This window comes from Gigantopelta aegis, chromosome 4 (genome assembly GCF_016097555.1).
Source record: "Gigantopelta aegis isolate Gae_Host chromosome 4, Gae_host_genome, whole genome shotgun sequence".
Lineage (NCBI taxonomy): Eukaryota > Metazoa > Mollusca > Gastropoda > Neomphalida > Peltospiridae > Gigantopelta > Gigantopelta aegis.
Genome location: NC_054702.1, coordinates 4639477 through 4655076, shown reverse-complemented (window position 1 = coordinate 4655076; position 15600 = coordinate 4639477). Strand labels below are relative to the sequence as shown.

General features: G+C 40.0%; 1 protein-coding gene across 1 annotated transcript in view; it reads left to right on the top strand.

The window, feature by feature from the left end:
• LOC121372090 (adhesion G-protein coupled receptor D1-like) overlaps window positions 1–15600 on the top strand; it is a 38038-nt gene that overhangs the window by 6005 nt on the left and 16433 nt on the right. Inside the window, exons 4-12 of the mRNA XM_041498352.1 lie at window positions 1631–1700; window positions 4411–4486; window positions 7296–7421; window positions 9477–9538; window positions 10059–10185; window positions 11209–11322; window positions 13513–13686; window positions 14658–14766; window positions 15092–15183. Coding sequence (XP_041354286.1) covers window positions 1631–1700; window positions 4411–4486; window positions 7296–7421; window positions 9477–9538; window positions 10059–10185; window positions 11209–11322; window positions 13513–13686; window positions 14658–14766; window positions 15092–15183 — 950 coding nt within the window. The remainder of the gene's footprint in view (window positions 1–1630; window positions 1701–4410; window positions 4487–7295; window positions 7422–9476; window positions 9539–10058; window positions 10186–11208; window positions 11323–13512; window positions 13687–14657; window positions 14767–15091; window positions 15184–15600) is intronic.

Genomic DNA, 15600 nt, shown 5'->3' with positions numbered 1-15600 from the left:
GAAAGTGTAATTCAGTTGTATAATTATAATCAATTACAGCGAAGCTTCCATCACTGTGAGATAAAATCTATATTAAAAAATAAAACAGAGCCCCAAACTTATTAAATTAACGCTATAAATGACTAGTTTAAAACCAAATCATTCGTGTTTCTTTTGAATAAAACGATAAAGCAAACACAATTTATTAATTGTAATGCATCTATCTATATTGAATTATCATTAACGAATGCAGAACAAATCCCATCTTTTAAACCCTTAAAATTTAAAATACAATATTACTCTTTGGTCTGACCAAAAAAAAATTAATACCGAACCGTGGTCGGGTATACACAGTGCGCTACTACGTGACTTCGCATTCACTCGGGTGTGGTCGTATTGATTTTCCCGAACACCTGGCTCATGTCATTTGTACAACGACCACGTGACTCGCGCCGTTTGCCGTATATGGTATTGATTACTATCCATTTTTCTAGCTTAATGAATGAACTCATCAACAATTGAATTAGTGCACAACGTCCGCCGACCTTTCCTCTACGCGGCTGATCTGTGACGTCGTGCATACATTTGCATATTAATGAATTATCGTGCATACTAATGAGAGTCCTCGTGTGTGAGGATTTCTGACCCCTATTAATAATACTACAACTATTGTATGGCAAACATCTTGGCCGGTTGTGGTGCACTTGTTGGGACGAGTTGAATGGATCCAACGAGGTGGTTCTATCCTGCGACGTAAGCACCCCAGGCGAGCGCTCAACCGACTGAACTAAATCCCGCCCCATAATATGTAATAGAGCCGTATACAACATATTGAAAAACAAACACAACTTACGTACACACTCTCCGAGTCAGATGGGGCAGGACGCAACCCAGCCGTAAAGCGCCCGCTTGATGGGCAGTCGATCTGGGATCGATACCCGTCGGTGGAATCATTGGGCTATTTCTCGTTGAACCCAGTGTTCCACGACAAGTATATCGAAGGCCGTTGTATATGCTGTCTTGTCTTTCGAATGGTGCATATAAAATATTATTTGATACTAATGGAAAAAAGTAGCGGGTTTCCTGTTTAAGACTTCATGTCAATGACTTATAAATCAGTGTGCTGTAGTGGTATCGTTAAACAAAAGGAACTTTAACTTCAGAATAGTGGGACCGACACTGACAAATGATAGAGACTTAGTCTGTAGTGAGTTGTTGCGGTGATGAAAATCGGTAAAAATCCACGCGCACTGAGGGCAATCGATTTTGTGATTTACTGCAGACGAGGCGACCGCTCTACCACTGCGAACACGCATGATAGTTTGAATCAAATTAAATGGATTTTCTGGACTCTTCATGACAATAGTTTGTTCTATTTAAAGATTGGGAGCGTTTCGGACTTAAATCCGGTGCGATGTTATCCACTATCAATAATTCATCACCTTCACAGACAATCCGGACAGCTCACGTTTGTGCCATGGGCAGCGTACTTGAACCACAGTTGGAAAGAAGCAAGAAAATATTTCGTCAGATCGCATATTAGCTTTTTGTTCCCGTGTGTGGACAAAAGACACAATTTTCTATAATCTGAAATAAATGTTGGACAATTTAACCGTGACTACTCCTAGCAATCCACTTCACTTTATTTCAGTGTGATCCCATTCCACGACACACGGAAGTTATATTACAGATTTCAGTACACGTATACAAGGGTAGGGACGGTACGTATATAAATCATCGGTCCAATAACAACATGTTACAGGTACAACTGACGGAAGGAATGTGTTTAAAATGTGTATTAAACAACACAACGAGAGAGATAAGGTCCTGTCTATTTTGGTTTGTTGTTTAGTGTAGTTTAGTTTATAGTGTTTATACTCAACCAAAGTCCAAGTACGCTATCATGGGTACAGACCTTAGCTACTTGGGTTATTTTGTTAGTGGTCGCACAACTGGACAAAGGCCGTGGTATGTGTTTTCCTGTCGTTGGGAAAGTGCATATAAAAGATCCCTTGCTGCATTAGGAAATATGTAGCGGGTTTCCTCTGATGACTACAAGTCATAATTACCAACTGTTTGACATCCACTAGCCGATAATTAATTAATCAATGTGCTCTAGTGGTGTCGTTAAACAAAACAGACGCACTTTCGCAGCTGGTACTAGGGCTCGGGCCCTATATCTACCACTGTTACTCTCGATTAGTAGTAATAAATAACCTTTGAATGCAGTACCGTAATTAAAAATTCAAGTCTCCCTGTGGTTAAAAACTTCGCCCTCTCTAAAGTTTGAATTCTCGCAAGAAAAAAACAACATTTAATCTGATTCAAACGGTGGGATGGTGCATATAAAAACAAATTGCTACTAATAAAAAGAGATTCACTAGCCGCTGATTAATACATCAACGTGCTCTTGTGGTGTCATTAAACAAAACAAAATATAGTTTTATTGTAAATGTTTCCAGTTCGGATTCGAAATAAGCCACATCAGTATCATGCCTAGGTGGGGAGGGGCGGGTGAATAGGGGCGGGGGAGAGTAGGGGGCGGTGTGTTTGTGGAGCAGTGTTGTATGTGGTATTAATGAAGGACCAATAACAAAATTCGTCAGTTTTTGCTAGTGTTATATTATATTAGCATATGTTGATCACATGGTTTCTAAACGCTGTTTGAATAATTTCTCACTAGTAATGCAAGTTAATGTTTGTAAAACCAAAACAAAAGAGAAGAAAACACACACAGACACACAAACAGAGAACGAGAGAGAGAGAGAGAGAGAGAGAGAGAGAGAGAGAGAGAGAGAGAGAGAGAGAGAGAGAGAGAGAGAGACAGACAGACAGACAGACAGACAGAGACAGAGAAACACACACACACACACACACACACACACACACACACACACACACACAACTGTATTATGAACCCAATATAAATAAAAACAACGAAGACATGTAGGCCTACTGACCCTTTATTTTATTTATTAAACGTTTCAGGTTGGTCAATATTCATTAGTACTGTGTCCTGGTTTTGTTTTAGCCCTCACCCTTTATTTAGTGTATGCACCACCCTGTGTATGAAGAGATATTAACAGTAGCATATAATAAATGGCAATCGACCCATCACTTCCATCTGTCTGGTTCCCTCACCCCAGACCGGCGGTCCAGTCGAGATAACTCTGATCTCACGTCAATGACGTCATTGACAAGCCACATTTAACTGCACTACTAGGGTAGTTTGACAGAAAACCAGTAAAACACGAGATTAAGAACACCATTTAGTCGAACACGGGTCGGTTTACTATCAAATGGTGACGCTGGGCTGAAGAAAATGATTAATTATTAACGACGGCGTGGCATGGATCTCATGAGATGTTACGAGTTAGGAATAAGAATTAAGTTCGAGAGCTCTGGGTGGTATTAGCTGGTTGACGGTGCTTTGTGGATTAGCAAGCGAGCTTCTTTATACTTCTTGCGATTCATCTTGAAATGTGGATTATAGATCTTCTGGTGGGTAATCTGAGTGAAGAAATTAATGAATGTACGAATGAATGATTGAATTTAATGAAATAATTGATGGATGTTGGATGAATGGTAAGATGGATGGATATGTTGGTGGATGGACGGATGGATGGATGGATGGGTGGGCAATGGTCTAGTTTTGTTTTGTAAATCTTTGTAATATGGTTTTAATGTAGGTTGGTTTTGAGTAGGCAACTCAGTTTAGTTAAGGTTTTTTTAATTCACTTTAAAGAATTACAGCTTGTGACTTACATTATATACGTATTCATGCCTGTGTTTATAGATAGTTTTCCACTAGTTAAGTACTCGTGCATTAAGCTGCTTTGACCTCCCTTTGCATATACATTTACACATTGGCCGTCTTTTAAAGATACAAGTTGTTAAACAGAGAATAATACATAAGTGGCCGTTAGATACCATTTATCTCACAACGAGTTGTTTTAAAATGTATCTAAAGAGCGAAAGCGAGTTTGATACATTTTTAAACAACGAGTTGTGAGATAAATGGTATATAACGGACACGAATATATTATTTTATTTCTTACATATCCTCAAAATGTTAACGTCTTTTTCGATTAAACGGTATTTACAGCCGTTGCACTTATAGCTGACTTACGCGTCACAGACACATGAATGTCAGGTTAACTATATGTCACAGTCTAATCGATTTCCATCGTGTAGTTTTTCATTGAATGTATGGCATTGATGACCAGTCCTACGTTGAGCCAGCGAACGTTTCGCTAATGTTCGCGAACTATTTGATTAGTTACCGAAGTGGTAATTCGGTTTACTGTGTAGCGTAAAAATCAGTCTAGCGAACGTTAGCGACAAGCGGTTGACTGAACGTACGCTGGTCATCAAATTGAATATTAATACTTTAATGGCACAGCTACCTGACTAATCCTGTTTGTGTTTCAGACACTGTCAGTTCTCTTTCATACCTACACGACGTCACTGTTTCTGCAACCACCCACAGACGTTCCTAGACCTACAGGTATGGCATTGTCACACTATATTATCTGTTGGAAAGTTACTAAATTATACATTTTATAATATGTGCAACGTATTGTGCAGCAAAGCAAATCAGTTTAAAAAAATGCTGAATGCAGTAAATATTCACGATTAAAACAATTTTTTTAACGAATTAGAGAACATTGATTAATTAATCATCGGCTATTGGATGTCAAAAATAGACAGGATAGCACATATCACGACCTTTGATATACCAGTCGTGATGCACTGGCTGGTCCGAGAAATAACCCAATGGGCCCACCGACGGGGATCGATCCCACACCGACCGCGCATCAAGCCAGTGCTTTACCACTAGGCTACGTAGTCTTAGAGAGGAAACCCGCTACATTAGTAGCAAGGGATATTTTATATGAACCATCCCACAGACAGGATAGCACATACCACGGCCTTTGATATACCAGTCGTGGTGCACTGGCTGGAACGGGAAATAGCCCAATGGTCCCACCGACGGGGATCGATCCTAGACCGACCACGCATTTAGCGATCGTTTTACCACTGGGCTACGGCCAAATGTTCAAGAATGCCTTTTTGTGCAACATTGGATTCCCTTCAAACAACATACTTACAAAATGTACAAACTAAGAAACTGAATTCCAAGTTAACGGTTTATAGCCATGGCTGTAACTGCTGGGCACGAGTTCGACCCGTACCCCACTTTCAATGGTTAGGAATAGAGTTAGGGTTAGGGTTAGTCTTCAGAGCCTTTTATATAGAGGGGTACGGGTCGAACTATTTCCCCGTCACGTTCATACTTGCTATGTTCGGTTGCAACGCGTTGTCTACTAAGTCTTTATGTATCCATATTGGGGGAATGTAGACGAATGTTCACCGTGTGGTACACGTCCAGCTGTCATAACCTGTATTATACAACACCACGTGTTCTTAGACGTGTTTGCGGGAATCTGAAGCGTAACTGTCTCCACAAACATTTCTCCTCCTTCAGTTAGAATTTAAAATCTTCTTGATGTCCAAATTAAAATGCACAGAAAATGAAGTCCCGTTAATTAAAAAAAACACCTCCATTCTGGCCTTCAAGGTCCTTTTTTCTCGCTGGGATATTTCCACACCCATGACCGTCTTTCACCGATACAAAATAAAACAAAAATGGTTTGCTTGATGACACTATGTTCAAACTATGTTTTCGTAATAGTTCAGCCAATAAAAAGAGCCATCTAATTACACATTCGCACTTATTCACAATAGTTCCCTTGAGATATTTACAGCACGATACGTCTGTTAAAGGGACATTCCTAAGTTTGCTGCATTGTAAGATGTTTCCGAAAAATAAAATATTTCTACGATTAAACTTGCATATTAAATATATTTTCTTGTTTAGAATATCAGTGTCTGTATATTCAATGTGTTCCTGGCCGTCTTAATATCTGTAAGAAGCCCAAACTGGATTCTGTCTTTTAGGAAATAAAATGAAATTAAACCTAGTACAAATAGTAGAACGACCAGAAACACGTTTAATATACAGCCACTAATATTTTAGGTAGAAAAATATATTTGATATGTAATTACAATCGTTAAAAAGTCTCTGTTAGTCGATAGTTAGTCGATAGCATCTTAAAAATTGCATCAAACTCAGGAATGTCCCTTTAAAATCATGCAATGCGCGGAGCTGTAGTGTGGTAGGGGTCTCAACTACCCCCTATCCAATAACTCTATAAAATTCGAAGTGCAATTGGTCGATATTTAAATTGTTATTTATAGATAAAACGTCACCTGGACATGGGAGTCTACGCAATGCTGTTAGATCTACCGGTGAGACCAGTAGATCTAATTTTAATCAGATTGCATTTGCACGTGCGACACGAACAACTGAAATAGACAGTGAGGCTCACGCCGTCTGGTCCACGTTGTTTTCGTTTCATTATTTACCACTTTGTAGTTATTGATTGTATTTGCCATAGAACTAATATAATAATTAGCTCGACCTTAAGTGGGGTATAAGTCAGTTATACCCACACTTACGGTGAATATCTCAAAAGTAGGGATATTCACCGATACACCTTGTAAAGTGTGGGTATAACTATTACATGTATGGCGTCATATAACCGTAAATAACGAGAAATAGCCAATGGGCCCACCGACGGGGATCGATCCCACACAGACGGCACACCGAGCGAACGCTGTACCACTGGGTTACGTCCCGCCCCAAATCCGTACTTCGGCACAACATATAGTCTAAAATATGTACTGACAAGACATTGATAGTGATAGTACATTGACATTAACATCAGTGTTACATTACCATTGTCAAACTGTTCTCTGTGTATTGCAGGGCGGTGTCGGGACACAGATGACCGGTATTTCCCGCCCGTCAAGGAGACCGGGTGGTACGCTGACCTGTGCGACCAGACATTGACAGTATATTGACATTAACTGTTCTCTGTGTATTGCAGGGCGGTGTCGGGACACGGATGTCCGGTGTTTTCCGCCCGTCAAGGAGACCGGGTGGTACGCTGACCGGTGTGACCAGACATTGACAGTATATTGACATTAACTGTTCTCTGTGTATTGCAGGGCGGTTTCGGGACACGGATGTCCGGTGTTTTCCGCCCGTCAAGGAGACCGGGTGGTACGCTGACCTGTGCGACCAGACATTGACAGTATATTGACATTAACTGTTCTCTGTGTATTGCAGGGCGGTGTCGGGACACAGATGACCGGTGTTTCCCGCCCGTCAAGGAGACCGGGTGGTACGCTGACCGGTGTGACCAGACATTGACAGTATATTGACATTAACTGTTCTCTGTGTATTGCAGGGCGGTGTCGGGACACGGATGCCCGGTGTTTCCCGCCCGTCAAGGAGACCGGGTGGTACGCTGACCGGTGTGACCACGCCCACCAGAACGTGATGGACGCCTGTCAGTACATGTGTGGCGTGTGCGGTGAGTTCACATCTGGGGCGGATCCAGGATTTTTTTTAAGGGGGGGGGGGGGGGGGGGGGTTCACAAGATTCTAAAAACGAGATCTGTATGTGGGTTTGGGGGTATGCTTTCCGGGTATTTTTTTAAAATACAGGTTCTCAGAAACACGTTTTCAGGGCAATTTAATATTGTATATGATGGATGGTGAATTTAAAAAAGAAAAACAAAAGTCAGTAAAAAGGGAACTCAAACAGGCGGAGGAGTGTGTGTGGGGTGTGTTGGGTGGGGTGTGTGTGTGTAACAAGATCCCTGTTACCTTCCTCTGGATCCGCCAATGCAAACTGTAACAAGTGCAGTGGATGTTGTTATATGAGCCTCAATATCGGTAATATTTCAATAGGTGTTCGCGCTCCCATTTGTGTAAGGGGTAGGCTGGCGTTTGTCAGAATTAAACGAAAATGCCCGAATCTTGATAACAACATGTATTTATATTAAAGCGACATTCCTGAGTTAGCTGCATTGTAAGATGTTTCCAAAAAACAAAATATTACTACGATTAAAATTACATATTAAATATATTTTCTTGTTTAGAATATCAGTAACTGTATATTTAATGTGTTTCTGGCCGTCTTAATATTTGTAAGAAGCCCAAACTGGATTTTGTCTTCAAATAATTTCGTACGTACGAAAAAATATATTTTAGGAAATAAAATGAAATTTACCCTAGTACAAATAGTACAACGATCAGAAACACGTTTAATATACAGCCACTAATATTTTATGCAGAAAAATATATTTGATATGTAATTACAATCGTTAAAAAGTATCTGTTAGTCGATAACATCTTAAAAATTGCAGCAAACTCGGGAATGTCCCTTTAACATTACTGCCTAACAGCTATATACGGTTGTAAACGAATCAGTACGCATTTTTACATGGATTACAACTAATTTTGCGAGTAGAATGATGGAAATGCATGGTAAAAAGGTCTCAGGTTGGCACATTTGCCTGATTGTCTGTATCATTTTTGCCTGAATTTGACGTTTTGTTCCACCAATTGGGGGGGGGGGGGGGGGGGGGTGCAGTTGCCCTCCCTGTCTCGTACGCTTGGGAGACAGCATCGCTTTGGCGGCCATGTCGGTCCTTAAACTAACAAAACATATATGACAATCAACAGATTTTACCAGAGCTGTAGAATACTAGACTGGCCACCATTGTGGGAATGAAGTTGTTATATGTATATGGAATAAATAATTCAGTTTTTAAATTATTACATGATGTGGAAGAGGAGAGAGAGAGTGAAAGAAAGAAATGTTTTATTTAACGACGCACTCAACACATTTTATTTACGGTTATATGGCGTCAGACATATGGTTAAGGACCACACAGATTTTGAGAGAAAACCCGCTGTCGCCACTACATGGGCTACTCTTTCCGATTAGCAGCAAGGCATCTTTTATTTGCGCTTCCCACAGGCAGGATAGCACAAACCATGGCCTTTGTTGAACCAGTTATGGATCACTGGTCGGTGCAAGTGGTTTACACCTACCCATTGAGCCTTGTGGAGCACTCACTCAGGGTTTGGAGTCGGTATCTGGATTAAAAATCCCATGCCTCGACTGGGATCCGAACCCAGTACCTACCAGCCTGTAGACCGATGGCCTAACCACGACGCCACCGAGGCCGGTAGGAGAGAGAGTGATGCATTAAGCAAAACAAGAATGACACAAAAAACCTGTCAATATGTCCACTGTGACGTATCTGTATACGATATCCATGTGAAGTCGTCACGTGAGTACAATACCAACACAAACACCTCTCTATCTAGCAAGACGTATCTGTATACGATATCCATGTGAAGTCGTCACGTGAGTACAATACCAACACAAACACCTCTCTATCTAGCAAGACAGCAGCAGGTGCTACTTTCGGATTGTTTTTTCTTCTTTTTTTTACTCTTTTTTTTTTCTTTTTTTTTTTGGGGGGGGGGGGGGGAGGGACAGTGGATACTGAAATAATATTGACTGAAATTATTTCTTGTTCAGTCTTAATCCAATTAAATTATTTTATTTCAGAACATTCGGCATACAGAGACGCCAAGTTATACTTTGATTTCAATCAACTCAGTGGTTCAAAGGTGTGTACGCCTACCTGAATGCGTCTACGTCGTGTGTACACCTGTATGGAAGTGTCTACTATATATATATATATATATATATATATATATATATATATATATATATATATATATATATATATATATATATATATGTATATATGTACAAAGTCTAATTAGTGCGTTGTATTTTAGTAGTGCATGAAGTAGTGTGCTGCTAATAATGAACGTTTATTAATAGGAGTTGTATCCTTTTGAGTAATACAATCGAACGTAAAGTTATCACTTAAACAGAACAAATGTGATAATCATTTCCTTTGACTCCATTATTTTTCTTTTATTTGTTGTTCATGAAGCCACATAAACTGTCATCAGAATTCAATATGACGATAACACTATTTGTATTATTATTGTTAATTTAATATATTAATTGTCAGTGATCATTCCATATACATATAACAACTTCATTCCCACAATGGTGGCCAGTCTAGTATTCTGCAGCTCTGGTAAAATCTGTTGATTGTCATATATGTTTTGTTAGTTTAAGGACCGACATGGCCGCCAAAGCGATGCTGTCTCCCCGGATGTATCCGTTGACCCCCAGGGGCGTGTGCTGGGTATGTTGTTCCTCAACCAGTCAGCCTGTGTCACGCTGGGAGATTTCGTAGGTTAGTCATTAGCAAAAGGAGGAGGATGCTGATCTAACGACTGGACATTCCAAGCTACGGCTATTGTTATCTATGATTTGATTATTGCAAATGTGTTGGGCCATGTTTTACGAAGCTATATTTGTGCCAACATCACTTTTAGTGCCGAATTACCTCATGCACGTAGGTTGGTTTTAGCGCTAAGATAGTTTCGTAAAACATGGCCCAACACATTTGTATAATGTATAATGTATAGAATGTATAATGACTTCCCACAGACTGGGTAGAACGTAGCTGTGATATGCCAGTCTCTTTAGGTTAGAGAAACCAAAACGCTGATGACTTATACTCAGTCAAACATATGTTTTAAAAAGTATTCTGCATATTGTAGCTTCAAGACGAAGGACCCAAATTACAGAAACTGCTGTGTATAAGACTGTTTTCCCTGAGTGAAGTCGCAGTACATTCAAACTTGAGACCGGTGTTACAAAACTGCGCACCGCCACGATCATAACCCTTTCATCACCTCCAGATTTGTTCCAGTCATACTGCAATGGTTCCGCTACATGGCTGCATAGTCGTCTTACTTTGAAATATTTTATTTATATTTGTAAATGATCTGGAATCCTCTAATTTATCATTTGTTGTATTTTATGGCCGACTATGATATAAAAATAGGGCCTAAAATGTGTGATGATTTAAATATATATTTCACTAAATGTTTACTTGTCTAAGCACCAAGAAACTCACCTTTTCGAGCTCGTGCTTCTTCTACTTCGTAATTTCGCGGAAATATCTTTACAATGTATCGGGAAAATCGTATTCCCTGCATGACAGCATTATATTGGTGCGTGCGCATATGATGTCAAGAAGATCGACCATAGAGAAATAGTTATTATGGAACAAACAACATTACACGTGTTTTCTTTTTATAGAGAGACTAAGAAAATATGTAATTAAGATTGTAGATACCAAAAATATATATTCAAAAAAAACAAATATACAAGGCTTGCTGGAAATTTCCGTTTCCTGGTTGTGTTGTAGGCACGTGTGTGAGTGACCCAGGTCTGTGCGAGATTAGCGGGATGACGATTTCTTTCTTCTTCGAGTATGGCCTTTCTCATCTAACAACAGCTGACTTGATAGTCTTCACATCAGGTTAGTAGCGCTAACACACACTCAGGGCGGCCCCAGAATCGATCAAATAGGGTAGTAAGGAGACAATGTTGTGTATTGCCACCACCCTTAAAATAAATCAATAAAACAGCAAACAAACACTGCAGCAGACCCAATAAGCATATAGTAATAATCACGGTTCCTCACGCCATCCCCATGCGATCAGTTCTGGAACTGCCCTTATTCTAGACGTGTTATACGTTCATACTCCAATCTGTACATAAGCAATAGTCACGTTTTGGCTGTTTATGGAACTTATTTTAGATATACGTCTCGGCCATTATGCAGCGGTTGCAAAACGAAGTACTAGTAGGCGTTGGAACTGACAGAGTAGGAGTTGGGTGTTTATCGAGAGCTACAGACACTCAGTAATGGGGGCATGCGGGGGGGGGGGGGGGGGGGTCTATGGGCCGGAGTCTGTTACCACATAAATGTGCAATGTAGTCCACTTGTAATGCATATAGTTGGTGAAATTGTTGGCCCAAGAATAGAACAAGCATGACTCCGTGGTTTTCGTCGTTTTAAAAAAAAAAAAGCTATTCATTTCCGTTTCGATAAATTCACATCAGGCCAAAGGCTCATTTCTACGTTTCTGACTACAATATGTAATTAACAATTGAACTAACACAAATTAACAGGTCCGAAAATTGAATGGCGTCGACATGCGTCGCTATTTGTCCTGAAATCAAAATAAGCCTACATATTAGTAGCGATAAATCACATCAGGCGCAAAGGCTACAATTATAATAACTACATAAAGCATGATTGTCCAACAATTAAGTGCACTGCTTTATTCAACGGGGATTAGGGTTCACAAAACGTAAACATTTATTTTATCATCTCTTTGACAGTCTAACGTCGTCTGCAAATTGAAGTATGCGCATGACACAGCGGAAATAATGTAACATTGCAACGTTCAGCCAGCCGTTTTTTTGCTAAACGTTTGCAAACATATTTTGACTGGTGGTTCCCGAAATGGTCATTCGGTTTAATGTGTAGCGTAAAAATCTGTCTTCCAAGACAAGCGTTAGTGACAAACCGCTGGCTAAACTTACTCCTGGAAAAAAACCTTTCCCATCTGCGCAGGTGCAACAGACTAAGCAGTAAACCAGCCCCAAGTTCAGCCAGCAAACGTTTCGCTAACGTTCGCGAAGTATTTGATTGGTTCCCAATGTGAACATTTGGTTTACCGTGAAGCGCATAATCCAGTCTAGCGTTTGCAATAGTACTGCGCACGGGTCAATCGTCAGTTTTACAGCGTATGGCAATAGTAAAATAGTATTTTTTTTTTTTAACTTCGCGGAAAATCGCAATTATGTTTCCAAATGTAAATTCCGTTTCACAATAGGAATTCCGTCCGTTTTCCGCGGGGTCTAGTGTGATCAGGTATCAAAACAAAACATATTTTAAAAACAAAGGCAGTGAGCAGTAATGGACGCTGTATTTGTGGGAAACTCAAAGTTTTCCTGAAGAAATTAACCCATACAAGCCGAGCTATACATTCAGACAAGAACCAAGGAAATATGAACTGGAGTCTGAGCAACTGTGGCGAAAATAGACGTCGGAAATGAGGATAGTAAACGTCGCATGCGACGCGCGACGCCTTGTTTTGCAACCACTGTGCCATTATGTTCAATACTTCCACGACATACAGTTTGGTGTACAGATGGTTTATGATTCGAGTAAAGGCAAATACTACCAGCCATAGTGACTGCCTGGGACCTACACCGGATATTGCTACTGTCGTAGCCACACATATTGGAACATATTTTGGTTTCAATATATAGCTAATAGCTAATATCTGATAACTGAACAGTTCACATATTTAAGACATTTAGCAAACTGATACGTCAAACAGTTAATTTGAATGTCCAAAAGAGGTTCACTTACTTGTTCATAGATTTTAAATATATATATACACACAGCGGGTTTTCATCTTACTTTGAGGTGCAGTGTCAAATAACTATCTGTCTGTCTGTCTGTCTGTCTGTCTGTCTGTCTGTCTCTCTCTCTCTCTCTCTCTCTCTCTCTCTCTCTCTCTCTCTCTCTCTCTCTCTCTCTCTCTCTCTCTCTCTCTCTCTCTCTCTCTCTCTCTCTCTCTCTCTCTCTCTCTCTGTCTCTGTCTGTCTGACTGTATCTCTATCTCACACCTTTTGCTCCCCTTTCTCACAGGTGGTCGCGGCCGATCTCGTGGGATTGCCTTCTACTACGAATACAACTTGAATCGCTATTCACTGACGTTGAGAACGGGGAGTCAGGAATACACTGTGACCTTTGAAGACGACGACGTTCACTTCCGGGGTCAGACAGTAACCCATTTTGCAATCACATGGGACAAAACTCAAGGTAGTTCTGTATAAATTAGAAGAACAATCTTATAATAATTCTTCTAAAACTATTTTCAAGCACTATACATTTCATAAATGTACTACTGATTTCCTCAGGTCTGTTAACGGAAACCCCAGCCAGATATTTGTAAACTGTTGATGACAGTCTAATAAATATCACGAATGTCAACAAACAATTATTTTTAATATTAAAGTTCGCCCCGCCATACGATAACATCATGTTCTAATGCAAAATGCAAACCCAATTCCACTTTTAATACTATCCTCAAATATCATGGCTATGATCGGTAATTGTCAATACGTCTGTCGCCACGTTTCTGTAAAATTTGGTCATAAAAACTGGTGGAATTGCCCTTTCAAACACAAATGTTAAATGACAACGAACTCTAGATAACAAATCTAATGACTTTCCATATGCTACTATTCTAGCGCAACAAAGAACATATATGATATAGGGTTGCACAAGTCAAAGTCTTAAAAACTGAAGAATTTACCATCTTACACACCCGTTGGTAAGAACACTGTGCATTATTGTTGAAAACATATGGACTGTTATTCAAGACATACGACTGGCTGCTCCTAGGTGATGACTAGGTCACCAGTGCGATGCAGCCAATAAATTACACTGTGACGTATAGTTGACCTGACAATCATGTGTCTGTGACTCATAAGTTAACTACAACTGCAACGGCTGTAAATAACCTTTGATCGAAAAAGATGTTAAATGTGCTTAAGACCTTGTTTTTGAGGATATGTAAGAAATAGAATAATGCATTCATGTCCGTTAGATACCATTTATTTCACAATTCGTTGTTTAAAAAGATATCAAACTCGCTTTCGCTTGTTAGATACATTTTAAAACAATCGTTGTGAGATAAATGGTATCTAACGGCCACTCATGTATTAGTATCTATTTATCAGATAGAAAAGGTACTTGGCTCAATTGAAAATATTTCTTCTTTCTGTCAGGACTGAAGCTGTATGGATCTGGCGTTGTGCTGCGATCCACGACACAGTTCAGTTCTGTCAACACTTCCGATGTCTACACTCATCTCAGAATTGGCTGTCAGCATCTCAAGTAAGTATACACTTACATGTGTAGTGTCATTCTAATATCAACACCATTGACAACTATCTCCAAACTGAATGTTAGCCAATCCACTAGATTTACATTTATGTCAGTCTCATTTAAAATTTATATATCCTGTAGCTTTGACATACACAAAGTTCAGACATGACTCTTTTTTAGATTTATGATTAGATTTTCAATAACAGTATGTATTTTGCTGGTGGTGAGGCTGATGCTACTGTTGCTGCTGCTCTTGTTTATTTGTTGGGGGTTTTCGTACACATTTCAGTGTGTTAAAATTCTTGTAAATTATTGATTACTCTGTATGACACAGTGACACGTGGGGCGCCTGGATGAAGATTGACGAACTGGTCATTTGGGAAAGAGTTCTCTCCCCTGATGAAATATTCAGCATATCTGCAAGTCGTGAGTATTTAGTATCAAGAGTGGGCAGAAGCGTGTGCAAAAGGGTGTGTAAAGTTTTGTTTTATTTAACGACGCCGCTAGAGCACATTGATTTTTTATCTTATCATCGGCTATTGGACGTCAAACATATGGTCATTCTGACATTGTTTTTAGAGGAAACCCGCTGTCGCCACATAGGCTACTCTTTTTACGACAGGCAGCAAGGGATCTTTTATTTGCGCTTCCCACAGGCAGGATAGCACAAACCATGGCCTTTGTTAAACCAGTTATGGATCACTGGTCGGTGCAAGTGGTTTACACCTACCCATTGAGCCTTGCGGAGCACTCACTCAGGGTTTGGAGTCGGTATCTCGATTAAAAATCCCATGCCTCGACTGGGATCCGAACCCAGTACCTACCAGCCTGTAGACCGATGGC